This window comes from Procambarus clarkii, chromosome 38, assembly GCF_040958095.1.
Source record: "Procambarus clarkii isolate CNS0578487 chromosome 38, FALCON_Pclarkii_2.0, whole genome shotgun sequence".
NCBI classification, from domain to species: Eukaryota; Metazoa; Arthropoda; class Malacostraca; order Decapoda; family Cambaridae; genus Procambarus; species Procambarus clarkii.
The window spans coordinates 20674780-20701999 of NC_091187.1; the positions used below are offsets into that span (position 1 = coordinate 20674780).

A 27220-nucleotide genomic window follows, 5' to 3' on the forward strand; every position below is an offset into this window, starting at 1 on the left:
CGGTAATTCAGAGACAATTCTATAACCAAAGTTTCAAAGATGTCAATATTTTCATTCAAAATGATCTGCTACCAGAAATCGTAGCCAAATATCCCCAGTTTGCTAACTGTAGGTAGTAACTAAGTGATTGTAACCTATCCACCGCTGCCCACTGGATGGGGTTGGGGTGTGTGTACTCACCTAGTTGTGTTTGCGGGGGTTGAGCTCTGACTCTTTGGTCCCGCCTCTCAACGTGTGGGTGCAGGACAAACATATCAATTGTGACATTAGCTCTCCACACAGTTGCTTTATTTAGAAACTACTTGTGGTGCCCATTGTGCCCATTGATGATGTGAAGATGTGCATTGATTTTTGTAACTAGCTCATCAAGACTGTAACTTGCTTAGCTAAATGAATTGTGGGGTTCAGTCCCTGAGCCCATTATGAGCCTCTAACCTTTTCCACTGCCGTCCTCAAGATGGGTATGGGGTGCATAATAAATTAACTAAACTAACCCCTGAAGGATTCGAACCCGGTCAGTCAGGGTCTGATGAGCTGAATGGACAGGGCTTGGGCGTCGTATTCCTAATGGCCCGGGTGCGATTCCCAGCGGAGGCGGAAACATTTTTTTTTTATTTTTGACAGTTTCACCTAGCAGTAAATAGGTACCTGGGTGTTAGACAGCTGCTATGGGCTGCTTCCTGGGAATGTGTGTGTTTGTGTTTGAGAGAAATATATGTAGTAGATATATCATAGGAAAAATAGATTGGTTAGAAAGGCGGGGTCCAAGAGTTAACAGCTTGATTCTGCAGACACAGATGTAAAGACACACACACACACACATAAGAATAGGTTGTTAAACTACTATGTTTTGGGTCATTAAATGGTACATTCTTCATGGTCGCACAGGAATCCCATGTCAGTTTTATATGTATACTGACCTGCAAACTTTTCTGTGTATTGGCCTATGAAAGTGCAGAGTGTGAGATTGTTTATTAATAGTCTAAGCAGAGATGTTATGGTGGTGGAAGAGTGCGTAGTTGATATTCTTCACTCGCGTGTTACTGGTGATGTTGCACAGGGGATGTGTAACTCTTGGGTAGCTTAAGGCCGCGTGTTGCAATGCCCAGCCAGAGGAATATTTTTGTGTGCAGTTTGAACGCTCTCCTTTCTTCTAGTCTTGTAAGACAATTTATACGCAATATATATATTTATCTGTATCTCCTATGTACTGGAATGTGTGTGATAGGTTCCCGGCCATCGTGAAGGCGTAAGTCAAACATGACAACCGGGACTCGAGTCTGGTCTGCTTGGGGCTGTTACACCATGATGTCGGGACCATATGAAGGTAAGAGCAAGCCTCGCTGAAGCCAGTTGAAGAATGGACGGTATGGCTACAGGTTCGTGTCCAAGACTGGTGCTGGTGAGGAGGGGTGAGAGGATGTTGTCCATTGCAAGGGAGAGGATGTCGCCGAGGTGCTGGGAGAGAGAGGGCCCGGGAGCGTCGGCCATGCGGGGGCCATGCGGGCACAGGGCTGGTCGGTCAGGGGACGAACAGCTGCCTATCACAGCACGTCATTACTATTCTCTACCTCTACTTGACAACTCCTTCCCATACGTCACTTGTACAATGCTTAGGTGAACCTTAACAGACCATTGACTATATTTTATGGGTAATGTTTTCACATGTATTCTATCAATGTGCTATATTCTCGATTCGTTTAAAGGATTTCAGGGAATTTAAAATAGGAGTATCTGGCAGCTGTAGCCAGCTGGTATTGCGTGTTCTAGTATTGAACAGATAGGTCGTCTTCACGTACTGTACTTCTTCATGCTTAGTTATGGCTTGGCCGGTTTTGTTTAACTTGTTAGTGATGGATTGAAAGAATTTAGGGTTGTGAGAGTAGTTACAAAGTTTAAAAGGACTTGGGGATAACGAAAGCCAGCGGGCCACGCCGGTCATGGGGCCGAGCGCACCTTCCGCGACAAAGGATCGTCCCAAGCGACCTTGGTTAATTTTACAATGCTGAAGCATTTGATAAAGTACTTGGCTACCTTAAGTTAACCGCATTACTCCATATCAAATAGGCGATACGTGCGGCAAGTTTACTGGTGCTCGCGTTTATACAAAAAGAGTTCGCGAAAATTTTGTAACTTTAAACACAGCTGCAAGAGGACCACGTTTGTCCGTGTGTGGTGCAGACTGGTAATCTGGAATTGTACGATGCTTACATGTTTGTCACTCGTGTTTGTGGCTTCATACACGTTCCTGACTACACAAAGCCTGTATCATTACTTTGCAAGAGCCTATAGATAGCTCGGAAGCTATATCCATTCGCGATATTGCTTTGGTTTGTGTTAAGTGAATATAATGGTAGTGTGTGTTGGCGGGTGGGTGGAGGAAGGTGGGGGAGTGCGCATGCGCGTTGGGTGCGGCTGTGGCGGGAGATCAGCTGGGGTGCGAGGAGTTGTCGCGCGCCGGCTGGCCTCAACACAGTGGCGACCTGGGCTGCTCCCTCCTCCTCCATTACACTACCAGTGAGAGATATACACCTGTTTTAAAGGTAACATGGTGACAAATAAGGAAAGAGAAATAATCATTGATGCTATTCGGGTTCTGAGGTCACGACGCGTCAGCCGAGTGCTCGAAAAAATCGCCTGGTATGTGAGGCGTGAACATCTACTGTCGGAGTTGACGACGGAAGCGGTGCTAGATGAGCTGGTGGAAAGCGAGGACGTGCTGCGTGTGGAGTACAAGGGTGCGACTTCGTACCGGGTGGCAGCTTCCTGGTCCAAGGCTGCTCTGGTCCGCCGCCGGCCCACACGCACCAAGGTGAAATGTTATGAACAGTGAGTCAACATGTCGCGCCCTACGGATGGCTGTCGAGTCCTGCGGCCCCGGCGGAGCTAGCAAAGAACAAATCGAGGAGAAGCTGATGACCTGCGGCCAGAGCCGACTGGTCGACAAATTAGAAGTGCTACTTCACCGTGAAATTCGCGCGGGGACACTGCTACGGGTGGAAAACTACCCACCGGACCGCCACGCTTATTACTTACGTGGTTCCTGCGGATGCCCCGGCCCCGCCGCCCTCGCCACCCTCGCCTGTCCTCGAGGAGGACTATGCTGACGACACAGACGCTGCCGAGATGATGGAAGAGGCTGAAGAGGAGGAGCCTGCACAGGAGACACTGATGGCGCCAGTTAACTTCGTGGATGACATGAAGGAGGGAGTGGAGGAGGCGCTCCTGCCGTCGCCGTCGGTGAGGGAGCCCAACGCCCTCAAGCGTGGTCTGGCGGCCTCAAGCGTGGGCGGCGCGGGCGGCCGCCGCTTAAAGCTACGCCATCCCAACCAACTCATCTCGGGGCCGAGCACCGTCCCGGCGCAACAAGGTAATCATTGACTTGTGTGAGCATAGTTTAAACCTTTTAGACTATAAATATAGATGGCTATAATATCCCTTTATTTGATCCAAATTGAAGAGGTTCCCCCGGATGTATGGGTAGTAAAGTTAGTGATGGGGTTGAGCGTGACACCCTACTCGTCCATATGTCGCTGGTGCTCCAGGCAGCACTCGTCGCCAGTATAGTCGCAGCGTGTCTCGGGTTTCCTAATGTACATTGTGTGGTAGTTGCAGGGCAGCCGAGGCGAAGCCCCGCTCTACACTGGACTTTAAATGTCCGGAACAGACGTGTGTGACTAACTGACCCTTGCCATCACGACTGGCCAGAATATTTGGCTTCCGCAATGATATACGAGTTGTAAAATCTGGTCAGTAATGACGTAAAGCGGCTTAAAGTTTGGTGTTGAGCAAGGTGGGTGATGAGTGTGGGCGACCACAGCCTGCCAGTGTTGAGAATATCCCCCCCCCCCCCAGCCAGCTATTCTCCCCCAAGCCAGCCACAACACCAGTGCTGCCAACCCGTCCTCTCAACACTGGTGGCTCACTCAACTTGTTGACGCCACTGCCTCGCTTCCACCTCCTCGGACGCCTCTCATGTAAATTAATTGAACGCTTAAGCAACAAGTATATACACAGAGCTGCGAACCCGACAGTATTGCTTTCATTAAATTGGAACATAATTTTTTTTAACTTCAATAGAGCGCGTTCGACAGAAAAAAAGCTGCATGCACAGCCGTAGATTGATAAAGATTAAGCCACCCAAGAGGTGGCACGGGCATGAATAGCCCGTAAGCCTTACGGCATAGCCGTAAGCTTACTGCGAATTATATATGAGGCTTGTCAAAACTCGTTTGAATATGAACATGTTTAGTGACAAACATTAGTACAGTACATCTCGCACTTCCTATGTATAAAGAATTACTATAGATATCTTGTATACCTTAGAGACTAGAATCAATTTTGCTAGTGTTGCGTCCCATTTCTCAGATGCACATCCCCAGATGGCAGTGTTTTTAGTGCGCTTGAGAAAGTTGACAACCTGAATTAAGGCTAAGCTCGCGCATGCGCCCAAACGCCGAATACTTTAAAATGTGCGTTAGCCGGTCGCACGTAAGACGTATGAGTGTGAATACTAAGAGATGGCAGACACGGCACAAATATTATAAATATTTATATATTATTGGTTGTTAATGTGATGTACTTATGAATGCGACGTCCATCTGGTGAATCGTTTGGAGAAAGTACATGTGCTTCTTGGCGGTATACTTCACATACTTCGTCGAGGAGGAAATTTAAAATTACTTAAGTTTTCTGTCATATTCTTGATTGATTAGGTTCGTGTTTAATTTCGTGTATATAATATGGAAGGCATCATATCTGACTACACTATTAGGCGAGGTAATGAAATGTAATGATTAGATCAATATTTTTGGCGATACAATAGTGGAGATGGTAGGTGGTGACTGTGGTGGGGAGGGTGTGGTGGGAGCAACACACTCACAGCCTGTTCACGTGCCCAAAGTCAAGTGTGGCTGGCTCTTCTAGGTCAGACTAGAGACTGCTGCAACACTGATAATCTCACTGAATTGTTGCAGTGCAGCTTTTATACAATGTTGAGTAATAATCAGCTGTGGAATGACAGGTATTGTCCCATAGCACTGGTCTGTGTCCTCGGCTTACAACTAAGGGACCTGGGTTCAATTCACAGGCAGGGCAGAAACGGTTGGATACATTTACTTTCGCCTAGTGGGCCAGCCAAAGGCTTAAGGCCCGCATAAGAACATTTCTGAAAAAACTTAAGTCTGATGCCCCTGTTCACCTAGCAGTAAAATAGGTACCCAAGAGTTAGACAATTTAGATAATTTGTTGTGGGTTGCATCCCGGAGAGGTCAGTAGTTAGCCCTAGGTGGGACCTCGACCAGCCTAACTTAAGGCTTCCTGTCCCGACAGTGGGGAATTACATGTAAGGTGACATTCTTACAGTACTAGTAATGTCAGTTATAAACTCCGATGTGTTGGGTACTGGCATGATAGGTTAATTTTTCGGAAGCTCGTTCCTCAATATACTATATTGACGTAAAAATGCCTAACGTCAAGATACTGTGTACTATAAATCACAGCGGCTCTCAAAATTTACTGGCTGTTAGGGTTTGCAACTTATGGGTCCACGGTTAGGTTAGGGTTTGGGCAATTGTAGTATATCATTTAAGTAACATGACTACTCTAGAGGATAGAATGTGCGGACAGTTGTAGCCATTTAGCCTGGTACCATGTTATATGATAAGCGCTGCAGTTTTTTAATTGTCAGTATGCAATATGCTTTAATGTATAATGTGTACAATAGCCATCTTAATACAGTACTGTGGAGTTGTGGGTAGTAGTGGCAGAGACGGGTCTACTTTCTGAATTCCATTCATACCTTAAGTATTCGTTTAGCTAATAAATTAAATTGATAAACGACTAGGTACTAAATTTCATTACATACCTCAACAGGTTGTGCAAGTTTTTACAGGCTACAGTATTCATTGTGTGATATGATTAAATTTAGGTACTGGATCGAAGTGGGAAATTGGACGTGTTATATTCGTGTATTTCAAGGCATTCACTATCCAGCCCGTCCTCCTGAGGGTTTCCCAACGTCGTGAAATTGACGTACTAAAGTGCCTCTTAAAAGTCAATTCGCGAACCGCTGCCATTTTCTAGTACGATAACTTTTGGCCTTAGGTAGAGTATACGTCAAATATGCGACGCTCGATATTGGGAGGACGGGTTGCACTATCAGCGCTACGCCATCACTGGCTTGTGCTTGACGCTAGTGTTATCATGTAACCTAGTTAGATACATATATGCTAGAGTAACGCACTGGTGGCTGGCGTTATCCATTAAACTATTGATTTCGTATAAATTAAAATTAATTCAAAATGTTAAAATAAAAATATGTTAAATAAGGTAATATAAATTATTCACATACCTGTATATTATATTGAGAAGCCCTCCCATCTTCATATGGAGAATTTAAGGTCGTCTAACATCATTTTTTATAATTTATTTATACGCTTAGCATTTCAGTTCCAGGACATGAATAGGAACTCGCCGGCATTACAGTCCAGGATTTGCATAGGACTCGCTAGATATATATAGGATTCGTTAGCGTACGACAAATGGGCTGTGTTCTCATAGTTAAGAACAATATATATTCAATATAACGAAAACTAGGAATCTCACAGCCGTATTCAGTGTGAATAATAAGTATATACAGTAACACAGTATTCTGTATTCGTGTGAAGTGTTCTTAGGTTTTAAGGTCTATATTTTGCAATATGTAGCCTATCATAATGTTAGGCAAAACATTTGAATAGTCATATCAATGTCTCTACTTTGCTACTGATCGCTCTTTTCACATTATATAGATATATATGTTTGCTTATAATACTTGCCATACAAATCTTTTTTAGTATTATTACTATTATTTTGCAATTAACGTACAGTGTTCATATAATTTACAACGTTTTTGTAGCATAATGAAAACTGATTTTATAGTGGCACTTTTTGTTTTGTGTTTCAGGCTGTGATGATGGTAGGAGATACAGTATACGGAATCTTTGTAGTAAAGTTGTAGATAATAAATATTACTTAAGGCTTAACATAAGGACAGTTATTTAAGGGTCCCGTTAGTACAGTCGAGATCGTTTTCGACTCGCAATCTAGAATTCTGGGTTCGACTCCCAGACGGGACTAATTGTTTGGGAGCATTTTATATCACCTTATGCTCCTGTTCTACCTAGCAGTAAGTAGGAGTTAGTCGCTTGTAGGGTTGCATCCTGCTGGGGAGAGAAGGGGGGGGGTCAGTAGTTCGACCTTGGGGGAGAGGACGTTGATATTAAGCCTAACCCTGTATATATACACTGGACTGGCCTGTCCCTCGACACAATGATGAATTATGAAATTAGAATTATGTGAAAGTTTGCACAGTATTCCTTAAATCAAAATCTTATTACCTTAATTTATTTTCCTTTCATAGGACTATTATTAATGTTACGTTATTAATATAATTGTTGTTAATAGTAGGGACTATTTTTATATAATACAATTGTTATTAGATATCAAAACATCAGAGACCGACATTAGTTTAGTTGACTTCAAAATTTATATGCAATGGGACAATTGTTTTTTAAAGAATAGTTTCCTGTGGTGGTTTTTCAATTTTAAAAGCAGCCCAAAAATCATCTTAAGGTGTTTCCGAGGATCAGTGTGCCTGCGGCCCGGTCTCTGACCTGGCCTTGTCAACCTTGCTGTTAAACGCCACCCCTCGCAATCTGTCGTTAAATTGGCCCGGTAATTGGCCCAATCTGTCTCGGCTGATCAGGTATCCTTTGGAGGTGTTTATAAGATCATTGGTAACCTTGTTGCAACCATTGCAGTACAAATATGCCATGCTAGTAGTAAACAAGCTGTTAAGTGTATCTGCTGTATCTACACAGCTAGGGCTCTGCTGTAAGGGCGCTAGGGTTCTGCTGTAGTGGACCTAGTAGTGGCACTAGGGCTCTGTTGTAGTGGCACAAGGGTTCTGTAGTGGCACTAGGGCTCTGCTGTAGTGGTACAAGGTTTCTGCTGTAGAGTACCTGGAGTAGTGGCGGGGTCTGTACCAAGTCGACCCCCGGAGGGGCGAAGGGAAACCGTTTTTCTATGGTGATATCTTTTGGCAGTTATACTTTGCACACCGCTAGTTATGGGTGACTTTAACAAGTCATATTTCCTATTTATTTATTTATGTATAAAGGGGGTACCAACTCTGGTGCAATTGTAGGGACCCACAGCCTCAAAGAAGAGAACATAGAGCATTCAGATAAAAACTTGCCATTTAACTCTTGAATATGTATGAGTGTTCACTTCTCCTACCACCCTCTTTTTTGGTTGTACACTTTATTATACAAGGTTATACAGTTACATATATGATTGTTTACAAAAAATGAACATTAAGAGAACATAAGGGGAAGTTTGTTTCCTTGAGGCTGTAGATATATATATATATATATATATATATATATATATATATATATATATATATATATATATATATATATATATATATATATATATATATATTATATATATATATATATATATATATATATATATATATATATATATATATAATATATATATATATATATATATATATATATATATATATATATATATATATATATATATATATATAATATATATATATATTTTAATATATATATATATTTATATATATATATATATATATATATATATATATATATATATATATATATATATATTATAATACTATAAAAACAAGAAGACCGCCAACCTACTCATGAAGAACTCTCCAGGCACCAAACAGAACGCCTTAAAAGAGACCAACGTCTTCTATGCCTTCACATGCCCACTTGGGGGACTGTCAGCCCCAAAGATCACAGTATATAGGCAAGACAACAACGTATCTCTCTCTCTCTAGACGATTAACAATGCACTAGCAACAGGGCTCCATCAAGGAGGATATAATCTCCTCACACAACCAGACCATCACCAGAGACATCTTAACAAGTTACACTGAAATAATCGGCAGGTATAACGACAACAGAAGACTCGACATCAGCGAGGCCCTACACATCAAAAAGTCAAGACCAACAATCAACAACCAGTTAACATATAATTACATTCTAACAACTTCAAGACCCCGAGCCAACACAGAGACAGTAGAAGCAAGAACATAAGCTGCTTATGTTCATGAATTTATTTCCTTATTAATATCCATTATGTTTCATCCACTTGTTCATCTCAATCACGTCCTGCACGCATTGTCACCATACTTCCATCGTTACCGTGTCTCCGTCACCGTATCTCTACCTTTACTGTACAATCACTACCCCTCCACCGTACCTTCACCGTTACCGTGTCTCCAACGTCACTATACCTGGGCCTGGGGCCGGACAGCTGATGTGAACAGCGTTTCGGATTCGTAGTCCTGAGGTTTCGGGTTCGATCCCCGGTGGAGGCGGGAACAAATGGGCAGTTTCTTTCATCTTTATGCTCCTGTTCACCTAGCAGTAAATAGGTATCTGGGAGTTTGACAGCTGCTACGGGCTGCTTCCTGGGGGGGGGGGGTGTAACAGACAGGAGACCGTACTCGCACCGTCATCATGCCTCCACCGTCCCCGCACCGTCATCACGCCTCCACCGTCCCCGCACCGTCATCACGCCTCCACCGTCCCCGCACCGTCATCACGCCTCCACCGTCCCCGCACCGTCATCACGCCTCCACCGTCCCCGCACCGTCATCACGCCTCCACCGTCCCCGCACCGTCATCACGCCTCCACCGTACCCGCACCGTCATCACGCCTCCACCGTCCCCGCACCGTCATCACGCCTCCACCGTACCCGCACCGTCATCACGCCTCCACCGTCCCCGCACCGTCATCACGCCTCCACCGTACCCGCACCGTCATCACGCCTCCACCGTCCCCGCACCGTCATCACGCCTCCACCGTCCCCGCACCGTCATCACGCCTCCACCGTCCCCGCACCGTCATCACGCCTCCACCGTACCCGCACCGTCATCATGCCTCCACCGTACCCGCACCGTCATCATGCCTCCACCGTACCCGCACCGTCATCACGCCTCCACCGTCCCCGCACCGTCATCACGCCTCCACCGTCCCCGCACCGTCATCACGCCTCCACCGTCCCCGCACCGTCATCACGCCTCCACCGTACCCGCACCGTCATCACGCCTCCACCGTACCCGCACCGTCAATCACGCCTCCACCGTACCCGCACCGTCATCACGCCTCCACCGTCCCCGTCTCCGCTTCCGCTGTCACCTCTACCGTCATTCTACCTCCACCATCACCGTACTTCGACCGTCGCCATACTTCCTGTCACTATACTGCCACCTTACCTTCGTCACTGTACCTCCACCGTACCTGTCACTATACTATACACACATTTATCTGGAACCTTGAGGTAATGGTCCAGCCATTACTTGATTCACCGTTAATTTCACTGCTTACCACCTTGATGGTGAAAATTGTGTAACTAGGGGAGGGAATATGGTGCGATTTAGTAGAGGTAGTACTGGTGGTGATTGTGATGCAGATTGATGATGATGGTGAAGGTTGGTGGTGGTGGTGGGAGTAGTGGTGAAGGTTGGTGGTGGTGGTGGGAGTAGTGGTGAAGGTTGGTGGTGGTGGTGGTGGGAGTAGTGGTGAAGGTTGGTGGTGGTGGTGGGAGTAGTGGTGAAGGTTGGTGGTGGTGGTGGTGGGAGTAGTGGTGAAGGTTGGTGGTGGTGGAAGTAGTGGTGAAGGTTGGTGGTGGTGGTGGGAGTAGTGGTGAAGGTTGGTGGTGGTGGTGGTGGAAGTATTGGTGAAGGTTGGTGGTGGTGGTGGGAGTATTGGTGAAGGTTGGTGGTGGTGGGAGTAGTGGTGAAGGTTGGCGGTGGTGGGTGTAGTGGTGAAGGGTGGTGATGGGAGTAGTGGTGATAATATTTAATTTAGGTAATCATAGTTCAGTAGACTGAGGTTGGGGGCATCCAAAACTAGAAGTTTCACACATCAAAATAATGCCTTGTTATGGTGACGTTTCTCCGGGATGATGATGATGCTGATCTTTTGACCATCAAGATGCTGTGTTGTTCTCCCAGAAATGTCTCGACCCCCTGTCACCAACAGTGATGCATAGCACCTTGCACTGTTCTTCCTTATACCCAGTTATCTACACTTGTCAAGTTTTACACCTTTCTAATATCCACATAAATGCTGTACAGTATTTTGTTGGGGGGGAGGAAACCTATCTTTTAAAATGCAAAACTTAAAAATTATTGCTCCCAAACAATAAATTTAAACAATCTGGATATATATTGCATTTAAGCATTGTGGCTGCCAGCTTTGGGTATCTTGGGTATTGTATTATTTGGTATTATTATTTGGGTGTTGTATTGGGTGTTATTTGGGTATTGACATGAGCCTTCGGCTGAGTGGACAGAACACTGGACGCGTGATCCTGTGGTCCCAGGTTCAATCCCAGGCACCAGTGAGAAACAATGGGCAGAGTTTCTTTCACCCTGATGCCTCTGTTACCTAGCAGTAAATTGGTACCTGGGAGTTAGTCAGCTGTCACGGGCTGCTTCCTGGGGGGTGGAGGCCTGGTCAAGGACCAGGCCGCGGGGACACTAAGCCCCGAAATCATCTCAAGATAACCTCAAGGTAGATCTTGTTGTGGTGTCTGGTTAAAAGTATTGTGATGTCAGGTTATGGGGCAGATAGGCAGCTAGTGTTGGGTAGACATTATTGTTGATCATTTTTGGTTATTGTGCTAATGGTAAGAGGTGGTGGTGGAGTATAAGAAAGCTTCGCTCTTTGGTGGGATGTGAAGTTATGATCACTGCTAGCATTGCCTTGTGATGACCTATCACCACTTTATCCTTGCCAGTTTCCCATCTGTGCCAACTTCTTTGCAATTAAATGTTTCATAATAGAATTTAAAATCCATGTTTATCATTTAAACCAGCTTATATCAGTCATTTTATTTCATGGAAATGTAGGCCAGTAGAATGGTAAAAGTTGCTCAGTGTTGTCATGCTTATATAATACAGTATATGCAAAAAATTATTGAATGTTCAGTATGTTTCGGTAACTTATATGGTGTAGCCTAGACATGTAAAAGCACATGTGTGCATCTTAGCAGCACTGGCATTCCTGATATGATGATGGAGAGAGCCAGTCTGACATTGTTGTCAGTGCAGTCTTGTAATCTGGTATCCCTACTGGTTTCCATGCAATCTTTGGAAAATTCTTCTTTGTATTGACTGTCAGAAAATGTATAACCAGTTTAAACTTTAGGGGGGAAGGGTATGACTTAAAATAATACAGTGACAAGGAATAAGTATTACTGCACCCAACTTTCTATACATATATACTGTGATGCCAGGAAATGTTCCTAATAGTATCAGTTTGAATGTATAGTTGTAAGATTTTTATTAGCCATTTTATGGCATGTACAATAACTCAATTCCAGTGGAGAGACAACTTCCATGGAAAGTGAACACAGCATGTTGGCTCATGGATTGCACTATAAGTTTGCAGGGCGGTGTCCACCATTTTTTCATTTTCTCTGTTGTTTCTTGTACTGACATGATTCCATTTTTGGAATTTAAGATCTCAGTTTTCTTTTATTGCTTTTTCTTACTTTGTAATCTAAATTTCGTATTAAATGTTCATACTTCAGCTTGTTATTGGAGTACTGATATATTTGAAGAGCTCTGGTCAGTTTGTGATTTCATTCAATCCAACAGTGCAAGCAGTTCAGGTTATTTTATGCATTAATGGCTGGACAGTGGCAAGTGGCCAGAAATGGGCAACAGCAACTACTATTTTTCTGGAGGGAGACCCCGGTGTCTCCCTGAAGCTAACTCACCGAGATTGCCCCATGCAACTGGGTCACATCAGATGTGGGAGTTCAATTTGTCCTTCTGGGTACCAGAGCCAAAACCTGGCCTCTCTCACAAATGACAATGCACCACCAAACCAGGAACGCATCTAGAAAGTCAGCAAAGCTTTACAGACTTTTGGTGGGTTATCAATGACCAGGACCTCAAAATCTCCAAATAACTCTGCAAATGATTCATGCAAAACAAGAGAAGCATTCAAAATTAGCACAAAACTCAAGTACTGTATTGAATGCCACTATCGGTTCTTCCGCTGATGTCCTATGGACAATGTTCCAGCTCTTTTAGACGTGGTAAACTCCTCTGCTTTACGCTAAATGCCAGCCATCCTTGGATTTGTTACTTGAAGGACCATATGCTTTGTAGTTTGTTCTATATTTTTAAGTTTTTACATGACATGTGTGTTTTCTACCTGGCTTGTTGTGCTCCAGGCTACATGTGTTCAAATCTTCCCAGGGTACCTGCTATCATTGCCCCTGCACTGACACTTATCTTGTCTGGTGTGTTTGGAAGTTTACCCCTGAGAGGTCACGCCACCGGAGTGGAGAATGTTGTTTATGACTCATTATTCATGCGTCTTTGACTGTTTATGACTCATTATTCATGCGTCTTTGACTCCTCTGTTTGGCCCCTTTGCTGGGGGCTTGCGTGTTTGTTTAAAATGACATGCCTCAGATGCCAGTCATAGCCAACTTATTTTGACTGCACATGGCGTGTCTTCTGGCGAGCAGCTTCAATCACAAGTTGTCCTGCTTGGTTAATTGCCTTCAGGCCCTGACAATCCCTCCCACAGGTCTTTGGTATGGTTGGTTCAGCCCAACAAGCTCAAACTTACCATGTGTGAGTTTAAAGGGTGCTCATTGTCTTGGCTACTAGAAGATGGTCATTTGTTTTGCCTCCGCCATGATACATGTTGGGTCGGGGACACCTATGACCCGGGGTTCTGTGCAGTTTGTTCCCTCTGGGTTCCTGCATTGACTTATTCATCTTCCAATGTAGAAGCTTTGCAGGCAGTTGGTTTTTTGAGAGCTAGATTTGCTAGGGTTAAGCATTCATGGCATTATAATTGGTTGGATATCTAAACAGGAGAATGAGTTGGCCTCCTATGTATATGTTGAATCGTTTGGCTGCTCTTGGGTTGGGTTCCAGGTTCCATTCATTTCTTTGGTATCATCATATTTCCGGAAGTATCCATCTTTCCATATTTTTCCCTTGTTGGAATGTGCAAATTTGTTTCGGTACCTGCTGCAGAATTCAGGCCTACTTCCGTTGATGGATCCAGCCTCTTTTGAGTACAGGTCTGTCTCGGCTTATTGGTTGCAGTGTGAGGTTCCAGATTCATCTTGACTGGATGACATACCTCCCTCTTCCTTGAGGGCTTGGCAAGGGTTCTGTTGGACCTTGATCGGGGAAAGGTGTGTTCCATCTTTCAGGTCTTCTTGGGTAGTGCTTCTTTTGCTCCAGTCTGCTTGTTTGCTCTGGCACTCCCTAGGAATATAGGCAAGAAACTGCCTATATTGACTGGGCTCGTATTGTCTATGACCACAAGGCATGTTTGCACTTAATGACAATAATGTGGATTTGGGTCGTTATGGAGGGGTTCTCTGGGCAGCTGCATGAGGATGTGGCATCACTAGGCACTGCCTGGGAGTGGAGGCTCTGAACTCTGCAGCTCTTGCCTTGGCAACCTTGCCCAAGATGCTCACCCCACTCCTTCAGGAGGTGGTGGCAGCATTTTACTTACTCACCTAGTTGTGCTTGCAGGGGTTGAGCTTTGGCTCTTTGGTCCCACCTCTAAACTGTCAATCAACTGGTGTACCGATTCTGGAGCCTATTGGGCTCTCAAATCTACATTTGAAACTGTGTATGGAGTCTGCCTTTGCCACATCACTGCCTGATGCATTTTATTTATTAATTTCTTGTGACACTGAAAAAAAAAATTAATGTCTCTGTGGCTCGTTTGGGTACTAAGGTTCCACCTGTGTCCCCTTGTTCACGTTCCATCCGTGCTAAATAGTTTGTCTTTGTCCACCCTGTCAATTCCAATTCCAGTTGGATCACCTTGCATGTTGACAAGCCATGTTGGCCCATTCATTAAATTTGGCTTGGTCCCTTTCACCTTCCCTTTCATGCTTTCCTCCTTTCTGGAGCATGCAGTTTCATTACATTTAATGATGGGTTATTTAATAAAATGATGGAGGGAGGGTGTGGTGAACGGGAAGGAGAATTTGTATTGTAACATACGGTACATTTTCAGCCTTGTAGGTCTCCTGTTTAAAAGTTTTTTATATTTTAATTATTCTTTGCACATGTATTTTAGAATGCAAGTATTTAATAATATGTATTATTTATTTTGTAAAATATGTTTGAATAGGATATGGGGATACCCTTGTCAATCAGTTTCAAACAGTTGAACTACACTACATTTTTATATGAACTTCCGACAATCAAAATTTTCCCTAGTTATAGAGCACGCTCTTTCCAAAAATTTCGTCATTAGATACAAGTAGTACTGTACTGTACTGTACCTATACAGTAGTTGGATCTTGTGGTCCTAAAAAGTGTTCCTACTTTCAATCAAGTCGGATACTAAATTAGATTTAAAATATATTTTAACATCGACTCCTTTCCCAAATCCAGCCTAATCAAATTAGAAACTGAAATCATAGGGTAGCGTTACCAGTCTTCCTTTATATAACGTAGTACAGTATTCAGTTACTTGTAGCTAAGATCTCTTGTTCTCAGCATATAGCCTTGTTTTTATCAAACAATAAATTCCTACAGAACATAAACAAATCAGTATATCCCACGAATAAGTGTGAAACGCTATCAAATTGTGCATTGCGTAGAAGAGATCTATCAATAAGTAGATTAGTTAAATGGTTGATGTTAGATTCATAAAGTGCATAAATTATATTTTTGCTAACTACGTTCAAGAGTCAGTAGGTGACTTACCTGATACTGTATGGGGTAATGTAGGTGACCTGGCCTGGAATGAAGGTGTAAATCTACGAGTAGCGTGGCTAGTCAACAGTAAATCACATAAACAGTTTGTATTGTTTGTTAATTGTGTATATGGTCCGACCAGTCACAGAAGTGTAGACTACAGCACTTGCAATAGAACAAGTAAATTACATGGCAAAGGCTTAATTGCAGTGACTTTGATTGCAATGTGAATTGAATTGCAAAGGCTTGCATTGAACACTTTAACAATAGATATCATCGTGACATTGGCATATAAGTTTAGGGACTATGGTCAATATCATGTCTTGTTTTAAATTATTCTGCACCACAAGTTACTCAGAAATTAATTTGCCTAGTTGCCATTAGGACACCAATCATTGCTCTAGTACCCCTATAGTTACTTTGTAAGATATGCATGTGTTAGGTTACCAAACTATCCACCTTCATTGGAGTCAACCTCGTGTGGCCATCAGCTCCCAGTCAATTAAAATTATATATTGATGTTGATACTATATACAGAATGGTGACCAATTTCCAACACTATGAGCAGCAGGAAGGTAGAGACAGTACAAGATTTTGTACTGCAGGGGTTGCAGTACAAAATTTTATTTTGTATTTGCAGTACAAATACAGTAAGGTATTTTCCTTACTTTTGCATATAGAAAATTTATTTTAAATGGTTGGAAGTGAAGACTTACACCTAATTTGATTAAAAGCATTTTGTGATGTTGACCATTAGCCTAAACTTAACCTAGCCAAAACACAAAGGCCATTGAGCACTGTACTATGTGATTTGTTTATCGTGTGCATATAGGTCTACTATTTTATTACATTTTTATTTTCTGTGAATAGGCTTATGGTGACTGCTAAACCAGACATTAGTTGCAATTTAAATGTCAAGAAAAACAAGCAGTCAAACTTCCCAACACTAATATTTCTGGTCTGTCCCCCATGCAATATAACAAGTTCTGCAAGTAGAAATCTAAACATTTCACAATACAGTATCTGCTTAATATTTAGAAATCACTTACACTTCATTGTTTCCATGAGTTGAACCAGACCTCGAAAGTTTTCAGTTGCCATCATATGATTTTTGGTTAAGAAATAAGATAGGCTAAACCTTTAAACATTTCACCTTCAATTAATATCGCTGGGTCCCTATAAGTTCATAATAGTCTTACAAATCGATAGCTACAGTGTAAGAAACGATTTCTCAGATTATGTTTGCTTCTTCAGGGTGGTCACCAGGTGCAAGATGTGAATTTTCCAGATTGCGGGAATCAAGTACTGGCTACTGCCTTGCCGTGGGCAGATCTGGGGCCACCTTGCCATATACAGGTATAATGACGCTGTAATTTAATTATTCTATTTTACTTTGGATTTGACTAAATGTTATATTATTTATATTTGAAGAATTGTATAATACATTACCGTATTATACAGTAAGAGTAAAGTTTACAACAAACGAGTCAATTAAGGGATTTTCCTGCTCCCTTGTATAAAATATGGCAACTCTCGTTTTAATGGTGTATTGTTAGTTTACGTATTTGATTGTCATTGATAGCGGGTATGATTAAGCGTTGTGAGTAGGTATCAATGGTTGGGGGATACGTTGTGATTTCGTCATGATTCATTTCAATTTTTTTCTTTCTCAACGTTTCCATTCAATATCCCTTATTGTACTAACTAGAGACCCACAACACTTATCTGTGATCATAAAACTAACATTCTTTTCGTTATCGATAAGTTTAACACAATGAGAACTATTTTTGGGGTATCTGGTAGGGGATTCCTAATGGTCTTGTGCTTAATTTGTCTTCAGTTAGGTTTCCATTCATTATCTTGACCTCATCACCGTATTGATTTGAAACTTCAAAATGTTTAGGTCTGAGCAATACAAATTTTGCTACTATTGAATTTGAGTAATAATACAGTAAATGTCGTACATTGTAGTGTATTGTGTATCAAGACTGGTTTGGCGGATACTTATTGTGACCTTGTAAGAGATATCCTACCAGAACCCTTGAATGATTCAGCAGGAATACACGATCCTGCTTTTACTGAATGTTCAAATCAGTAGGATGCTCTTACACCCTCAGCACCCATCATAGATCCTACAAAAAAGCAGTCCAGCTGGGACCACCCACTAGAGGAAAAATTATCTGATGCCATGTTCAGCACCGCAGCATCAGATAAGGAGAAAGCCCGTCTCAAAGCAGTGTGTGTGTGTGTGTGTGTGTGTGTGTGTGTGTGTGTGTGTGTGTGTGTGTGTGTGTGTGTGTGTGTGTGTGTGTGTGTGTGTGTGTGTGTGTGCCCCCCCATGCAGGAGACTTCCTTCTGGCAGTACCCATCTCGGCAACAAGTACGCGTCTAGATCTGGAATCCCTTCGAGTAGCAGTGGCCCTCTGCCTTGATAAATACACTTGTATTCAGTGTGAATACAAGTGTATTTGTAACTGGGTGAAAGCAGACCAATATGGACTGCATGGGTTGCACTGCGGAAGCTCCAAGGGCTGGCATGCAAGGCACAACAAGGTTAATGACATCATCAAGAGGAGCCTTGTCTCCGCTCGATGCCCAGCAGGGAGAACCTCGCATCCTAGGGGAATAAAATCCGGATTACCCTGCACTTCTCCCAGATGGTATTGCAATATACCCCTGGAAAAGTACCAAACAGCTGGTGTGGGACTACACGTATGTATCCACCCTCACTGACACCTACACACACTTCGGTGCTGATCAAGCAAGAGGGGCGGCCAACCCCAGAGAAATAGCAAAATGAATCAAATATAGGTGACTGGAAGGTCAATACACCTTTGTTCCCATAAAGTCTGAGACTTATGACCCCTGGGGTAGGAGTGCCTTTGGATTTTTCAAGGAATTGGGTTCCAGGCTCATTGCCATCACCAGAGACCCAAGGGTTATCAGTTTCTTGTTTCAGCACCTCAGTGTGGCGATCCAGAGGGGTAACGCCTGCTGTGTCCTTGGTTCCTGTCTGGAAGCAAAGGAGCTTCAAGAGATCCAAAACCTTTAAACACTCATTGTATTAACTAATGTACATCTTGTAACCTTTAAATATCTAATAAAGATATATATATATATATATATATATATATATATATATATATATATATATATATATATATATATATATATATATATATATATATATATATATATATATATATATATATATATATATATATATATATATATATAATTATATATATATATATATATGTATGTATGTATGTATGTATGTATGTATGCCAAACACTTCAAATGCCCTCCAGAAACATTGAAACATGAAAGGTATCTAGTACTAACTTGTTAAAATAAATGTTAAAACATTATTTTTTCATAATCCAGTGCATGATTTTTATGAAAATCAGTTCTGTTTTGATGGTCAAATTTTAGAGATTATATTTTATTTATTTCTCTTTTTATTTTCATGCAGATTTACAGTTATTAAGCTGTAGGATGACATGGGTATACACCTAGAAAGGTGCAAATATGGGTAATACGATTAATATTTTGTCGAATGACTGCAACCAAAATCAGTCCACTTCTATTATCTAGACATCAAATCCAAATAGTGTTCCCAAACCCATTAAAAATGCCACCTACAGATACCAAACACCTCACACTGCCTTGTATATCAATATCAAATCTTAAGTCAGTGGTTCCCAAGGAACAAGCCATCAAACATAGGGGCTGGATTCATGGGCTCCAGACACAGCCCATGAAGGAGACCAAGAAATCACCAAATATGAAAATGTGATTCAATAGTACTGACAACTGCTAGTAATTCCAGTAATATCAGATCTTAACATTCACTGATTCTCAAGACAAGGTCCACGTGGCACTTTTGTCTAGGCACTCACTGAACTAAACATCCTAGAACCAGAAATGTTGCTATGGTATTGCCTAGTATTATGATATGAAGGGAAGTATAATACAGACAACAATGTTACAGTACAATGGTTACAATGGAGATATTCCTTTAACAATGGGGTGATATTGTATTTCTTTCCAGTCTAGATACAGTCACCAGGGTGTCCAGACTCTTGACACTTGACCTAATCTAGACACTTTTAGACTAATTTCGTGGATATTGCATATACAGTAGTGTCGATTTTAGTACAGTATCCTGTTTCTGTTCATATCTTAGGTTTTTTACAAAACTTGATACAGTTGTACAGTATGTGAACCTCCATTACTCTACCTGGAATTATGTATGAAATCTAGGGAATGTTCTTGTCAGATGGAAGAGTGGCAGCTACCACTTGAACCAGTGCAGGTTCAAGCAAAACCTAATGCTTGACCATACGTATGTAAATAATATTGACAGTATTAAATAAGGACTCTTGCAAGACAGTCTATACAGTTTGTGAAGCCATTACTAGAAAATATGAAGCACACAACTATATATTCTCCTTTACTACCACTATTTTGTCATCATCCACCACCACTCATCTCACCATCACCACTAGGGTGGCCATATAGGGTCTTATCCTATCTCTCCAGCTTATACCTCATCCCCAATTCTATTCAAATTCTTAATTTATACTCAGTATTCTAAACAAATCTATATCTAAGGTAAGCCAGGTAAAAGGAATAATTAGAATAAAGAAAAATATTCCTGTAAAATTTCTAAGTTTGTACAGTATTATTCAAAGTATTTTCAGCAGTACAGTATTGATGTATTTAAACACCTTTAAACATCTGAACACCTCTTAGCTGTTTCTTTTTAGGTATGCATCTTGAGGAACATACATACTACTGTACTTTATTGAGTGCATCTTTGTAGGTGCTTAGCCTGTCCTCAGGTGCGTTAGTTCATTAAGGAACTGAGTATACATAGTGCATTTTTTTTTAATTAAGATTAATAAGTCTTGTGGTCAACTGGCAAGTGAACCTTTGTCCTATATTCTCAACTTATAATTGTATAATATATGAAACTCAGGTTTTATAGTTGGCAATGTTTCTGTGGTGAACATTTTCTTTAATAAGCCATAACGAGAACATTTTCTGTAAATGTCACAGTAATAAGAATATGTTGCAGGCAAAAAATAAATTGGACTTTGGCTATCTTAGAAAGATTTTTGTGTTCAAATTGGATATAAAAATACAATTAATAAAAAAAAAATGACTAATAGAAAAAATACATTTATCTATAAAGTGACTAAACAATGTAATCTGTAGATGTAATACTGTACTTCGGTATTAATCCAAGTACAGTATGTACAGTCTATATTGAAGCATCTTTAGATGGTAAGTATAAACAGTATATATATATTGTAGCATCTTTGAATGGTAAAATTTATGGCATTCGTAAAGTGCTCAATCAACCGAGTGCCAGTGTTCAACCAGGTTATTATAATACCCATTTTGTAAAGAAATTTCATCGGTACAAACATGTATTCTATATTATGATAGATTATAAGACATTTTCCTTTGAACATTATTGCACAACATTCCTTTAATAACTTACAGCACTTGGTACTAACAGGTCCAAAATCCACATTGCATACCTTCAGCTTTGACCTTATATTGTGGGGACCACTGGGCATTTAAGACTTAATGTTACTATAAACGGTAGCTTAGTTAGTCTGTATTCTTTGGTGGTGGTTTCAGTGTTTAAGAATACTTCAAGATGCAGCTTCCCTTATGGCCAAGGACTGTCATTAGCCTTCCCTGTTGTTTGCTAGCACGTTTCTTGGGACCCATGTAGCATTAGGATATGGTATTAGTGTGCAGTGCAGCATAATGTTTTGGTGGGATTTAAAATTGATTTAGTTACTATACAGTACATACTTGGCTTTGCTTCATCAAACACGGGTGCACGAGCTCACATGGCTTCCATCATTGGCCACAGTAGTCTTCTGTTCATATGGTACCCTTCTAGGTGTCTAGCCCTCTATATTCTACAGTTTAAAGGCTGTGCATCCACTGCACATCCTAGGATAACCACATTTTTATTCCAACTTTTTAAAATCTTTCCTATTTAAACATATTACTGTAGTATATTTGAAGTATTGCTTCAAATATACTACAGTACATAGTATATTTGTATTATTACTGTAGACAATTTTACAATTTAGTTTGATGTAATGATGTAGGTGCTGGAGGTTTTATGTTACAGTCCGTGTCACAGAAAACTCAAAATCAGTGGCCACACCCTATTATTGTTTGTATTTAAGACATGTTGCTTACAGGGGTCCAAAGGATACTGCTCTCACTCAGCTGTAAAAAAATTTTTAGTTATGTACATTAGGTCATCGATGCATTTGTTTGAATGATGTGAATTTAGACTTGCACGATTTCGATTTTAATGCTAAGTTCTACTTGCATGAGGGTCAGTTTATTCCTACATAAGTTGGTGTGCAAGATTCATATATCCGAGACTTTATTTTTATTCAGTTCCCAGGTACCATGTGCAAGCCTTATGACTTGTCGCATCTAATTTGTTTTATGCTCTAATTTGCATTACTTTTTTGCACTAGTCACCTACCTAGTATTCTGCACATTATTATGTACTGTATTTGTGAACTGAAAATGGAGGAAATTCTGTACTGTACTTAGTCATAATGTTCAGTTAAATGTTTTGTTGGAGGTCTCAAGAATAAAAACCAATTTTTCTCATACAAAAGTTATGTTTGTTCTGTGAATTCACTTTGCATGAGGTTTTCCAGGAACACATCCCTTGAACAGATCCATGCCCCAATTGTGTATACTAATCTCAACAATGTTCCATCATCAAAGGTGGTAGTGAGCCGGATGGTGTGATTCCAGACAAAATACTCTTATTATTAGCATTGTGTTAATAATACCTTTGCTTCCTTGACAGAGAGCCAAGAAAGTGTTTGATCCAAGTGAGGGGGGACTTGCAGTAGTTGGACGCAAGAGAACTGTTTATCGGTGTGATGTGTGCTTCCAGACTGTCAATCAGCACAGTGTGCAAGAGGACCTGCTGGTGTGCCACCGGTGCTCAGCAAGAGGTAAGTCACACGACGGCCTAACTTAGCCAGAAATGGTACCAACATTTTGACTTTATAAAGCAGAGATAGTAATCATAACATCACTTGTAAGTTTACCAAAATGTTAACACACATGCATACAAATCTGATGCAAGTTCAGTAGTACAATATTTTGTTGTACTCGCATTATAATTTGCACCATTTCATACATTCGTGCATTCATTTTGTCTCAGCTCACCCAAGCTGCCTGGGATACAGCACCGAGTTAGCCGTGCGCAGTCGCCTGGCGCCATGGACTTGTATGGATTGCAAACATTGTGCCATCTGCAACATGGATCACAATATAGTAAGGAATTATGATTTATCATTTTTCATTTATATTAAAAGTAATTTTATTATTAAAATAGTTTGACTTGTTTGACAGGTATGTGTGTATTTGTGGAAAACTTCCACTTTTGAATAAATTAAGTTATTTTTCTTGGTTTCAGCAGTGCCCTGGAACATGTTAAACTTTACTGTTTTCTGTTCCTTATATGCAATATCTTTTGATTTCATTATCTATAGCAGTATAAAGATCAAAAGTAAAGCTATTTTTCCAAAGTACATAGAATATTACATTGCATTACCTATACCAGATTTATTTGCTATATATTTGTTATATATATTATAATTATAATAGGAAATAATAAGAAGTCTGAAAGTAAAGGAATTGGCAAAGTTTCAAACTGGAGCATTATCAAGTTGTGTGATGACAATAGTGTCCAGAACGGACAGGACTGTCGTCACTCCCTTTATTTTTACAGTTGTGGGTTGGACATCTAATTATCAGCTATGTTATTGTGACTTATTATCTGTATATATAGTACTAGAACATGAATAACAATTAGCACCTGAATATTACAGGGAACCCTAATATTCTGTGATGAATGTGACCGAGCCTATCACTTGACCTGCCACCAGCCACCACTGAATGAACAGCCCCAGGGGTCCTGGATATGCTATGCGTGCTCTCCTCAGTCCTCACAGAGTCGTAAGTGTCGGCTTAAACACCATTTGCAAGCATTTCTAGACATTTTGTATACATTAGTCTTGTGAAGTATTAAATACTTCAGGTTGCATTTATGTTTTGAGTTAGGAAATGCGAGTACAATAGAATTCAATTAATACTTGTAATGCTTTCAAAGTTTAGAATCTTTTTAATGTTTTGCATGTTTGTGTGCTCAAAATCATACTTTCATGCTGGGCTTTTTTAGAAGATAGGGCTGGGCTTTGTAAGATGGATGATACACCTGGGCTTTGAAAGAGTATATCCAAGCATGCAGGCAAGACTATTGACTAACACTTATTACAGAATCAGTTATAATTCAACGGAGTTGGGCATTATGGGGGATGATTTTGTAGAACAGAATTGATTAGTTGGGTGTATGCATGTCTGAGATGGTCCCACTATTAAAAGCCTTTTAGTGTTGACAAAATTATAAATTATGATTGCATCAGAAGAATAGGAGAATTATTTACACAATTATCCTTTGCAGCATATGACTGTTTACCTGGCCTGCCGACGCCCCGTGACTCTCCTGTACCTGACGATGAAAGCCGTGGCTCTAGTGGCTCGTGGGACAACAATATTTATGACCCAGAAATTCCAAATGTTACACACTGGACAGTGGAACAGATCATGGAGTACTTTGATAACAAAGGCTTCAAAATGGTCTCGGAAGTCTTCAAAGAACAGGTTAGTTGTATACACCATGTTTGGTTTAGCATTTAACGTAAAATGACAAAGAAAATGTAATAATTAATATATCTTGAGATATCTTTAGGTACAACTTTCACAGACTAACTGGATGGTTCACAGAAAATTAAAAAATAAAAGTAACATATTACTATTACATGTAATTACTGCACAAAATACAAGTATTTTGTGCAGTAGTTACATGGCACAAAATACTGCCAAGTAACTACTGCAAACAAATCACACTGAACAAGGGATTTACTCAAACGAGCCCAAAATTTTTTGACCGATTTACCACCACCAGGTGGCCTGGGCCCAGCTCCCGGCTCTCTATATATTGTTACACTTAATCTCATAATACCTTTACACACTAGTTTTGATGTGAAAGTAAACAAGATATGAGCAGCTATGTTTGATGCTATTGAAAGTAGATATGGAACTTTGTTTATTAGAGTTCTATATTCTGAACATTCAAACCTGTGTAATGAAGTATCCTTATTAATGTACTCAACTTTTGGTTATTCAGGACATTGATGGGACAGCCTTGCTCATGCTGACACGGTCTGACGTGTTGATGGGTCTCAACCTGAAGCTAGGTCCTGCTCTCAAGGTGTACAAGCAAGTGCGGATTCTCCAAACCAGACTCACAAATCCTCCCTTGCCTTGAAAGTTATTAATTCCTAGGGCTCCATAATACTCCCACATACATTCACACCATGTAAAACATTTTAACCATACAAAATGATTTTATTTCTCAATTTATATTTTTTATATCTTATATGTATTTAAGAACTTTGGTGAAACTTACATTTTAAGTGCAACTTTGTTGTATTTTTTTTCTTTTGAGGTTAATGTTGGATGTAGGTGGGTGTAGTAGCAGGTTTATGAAGTGAGTGCTGGGTTCATATGTAAGTTCCTCTTTTGTTTAGTTGATCTCTTCCTGTCAAATATTACATTATTTAATTTCTAACATTGCTCTTCTGTATTCTGTACTTCTCCAATTGTTTTTTATATAAATAAAAACAACTACAACATTACATAAATACAAATTATGGTTATTATGCTTTTATGAGAATTGTTCTACATTAATGGCAGCTTTTTGTGATACATTAAGTATTCCACCTAACAAAGTTTATCTGCTACACAACGTTGATCTTCGTAGCGAGGGGGATGTTTCTTTTCATGTTTTGTAATATGTTGGGTTAAGAATATAATTTCTGATCCTTTTATTTAAAGTGTATAAAGTGTAAATAGATCATCCTAGTTTAAGGTAAAAATATATCATTATTCTTGAATCTTCAGTAATGTAGAGAGAGAGAGAGAGTAATGTTTCACCATTACATGCTTCACCAACGCCGCTTACCTTCTCATTACTGCGTTGCCCTCCATTCAGTGTATGGTAGTTGTAGGCGAGACCTGCAAGATAAACATAGATGTGTTTTGAATTTTGTAAAAGTTTGATGTTACAGTTACAATGTAACTAAATTATTTTTGAATGTATAGTGCAGTTATTTAATATGTAAATATTTGTTGTTATTTGTTTTACAAAGCCTGTATGCTCGGAATTCATACAATGTGTTGAATTCGGTAATCATGAAATTAAACTTTTATAAGGAAACATGCATATTTTATTTAAACCCAATTACACATTATCATATGATACCCTAACCCAATTTCTCACATTCATTGGGAGGCATTAGTCCAAAGAAAAAAGGTGAGTAAAATGAGTAAAAAAATAAAAGTAAGTAAAATATTTAAAGTAAAAAATTTAATGTTACTGCTTTAAAATAATAAAACATTAAAATATCACTTGTCCATTCATTATATCACTGTAAATACAACATTCATCATCATCACAGATGAACAGACACCACCGCACTCTAGCAGTGATGCCGTATGTTACAAATGTTAATGATCTGTTCATATTTAATTTTGTACAAATAACTGCACCATATGTGTGTTTTTTTGGGGAATTTTTGTTTTATAATTTACAGTGTTTCCCTGTTGTTTGACGTGATTTATCTGAAACTAACTTATGGTTTGTGATGTAGCCTGATATATGTAGATGTAGCCCAACCATAATCATATGAAGTTGGAAGAAAATCAAGCAATATCTATCTTGCCTACTGGTGGTGCAATCATTGATTGCATTTTACTCAAAAGTATAATTGTATGTCCATAAAATTGAGTTTTGTAATTTATGAACCAATTTTCATGATTTTTACATATTCTTCATATACTATACTGTACATGAACTGTATAGTTCACCAATCTGGAAAGAACAAGATTTTAAATTTTGAATTATATATGGCTTCTCGTTTTCAAAAGGGCAGTTTTCGAGTACAATGATGGGTCTCTTTCAATAATTTATTTGCCAGCAACTAAACATTTTTATGTAATATCCTCTCAGAGTGTTGCTTGAGATTATTTGATTAGCTATATACCAGTACAATATTTTAAATATTGGTTAGAAATTTTATAACCTTGGAATTTTATAATGTAATCTTATAGATTAGATATTGTAAATAAAGTGTCATAAAAATTTAACAATTTGACGTTACCCAGAAGAATGAATGTGATTTGGACAAATCCCCTTCTTTTAGTATGTGTCGATCATCTGGTTCTCAGGGTTCCAGAGAATTGTTCAGTATTATTAGGAAGCACTACAGCCCAGCCCCAGTCCC

At 40.2% G+C, this 27220-nt stretch overlaps 1 protein-coding gene across 1 annotated transcript; it reads left to right on the forward strand.

Annotated features, from left to right (window-relative positions):
* Positions 1-2309: 2309 nt before the first annotated feature.
* On the forward strand, positions 2310-26154 carry LOC123771919 (sterile alpha motif domain-containing protein 1). The gene is given in 10 exon segments (XM_045764722.2): positions 2310-2815; positions 2817-3002; positions 3004-3268; positions 3271-3312; positions 3315-3370; positions 22672-22822; positions 23035-23147; positions 23705-23831; positions 24337-24536; positions 25063-26154. Coding segments are annotated over 10 exon segments (1548 nt in total). The 5' UTR covers positions 2310-2548; the 3' UTR covers positions 25204-26154.
* The last annotated feature ends 1066 nt before the right edge of the window (positions 26155-27220 follow it).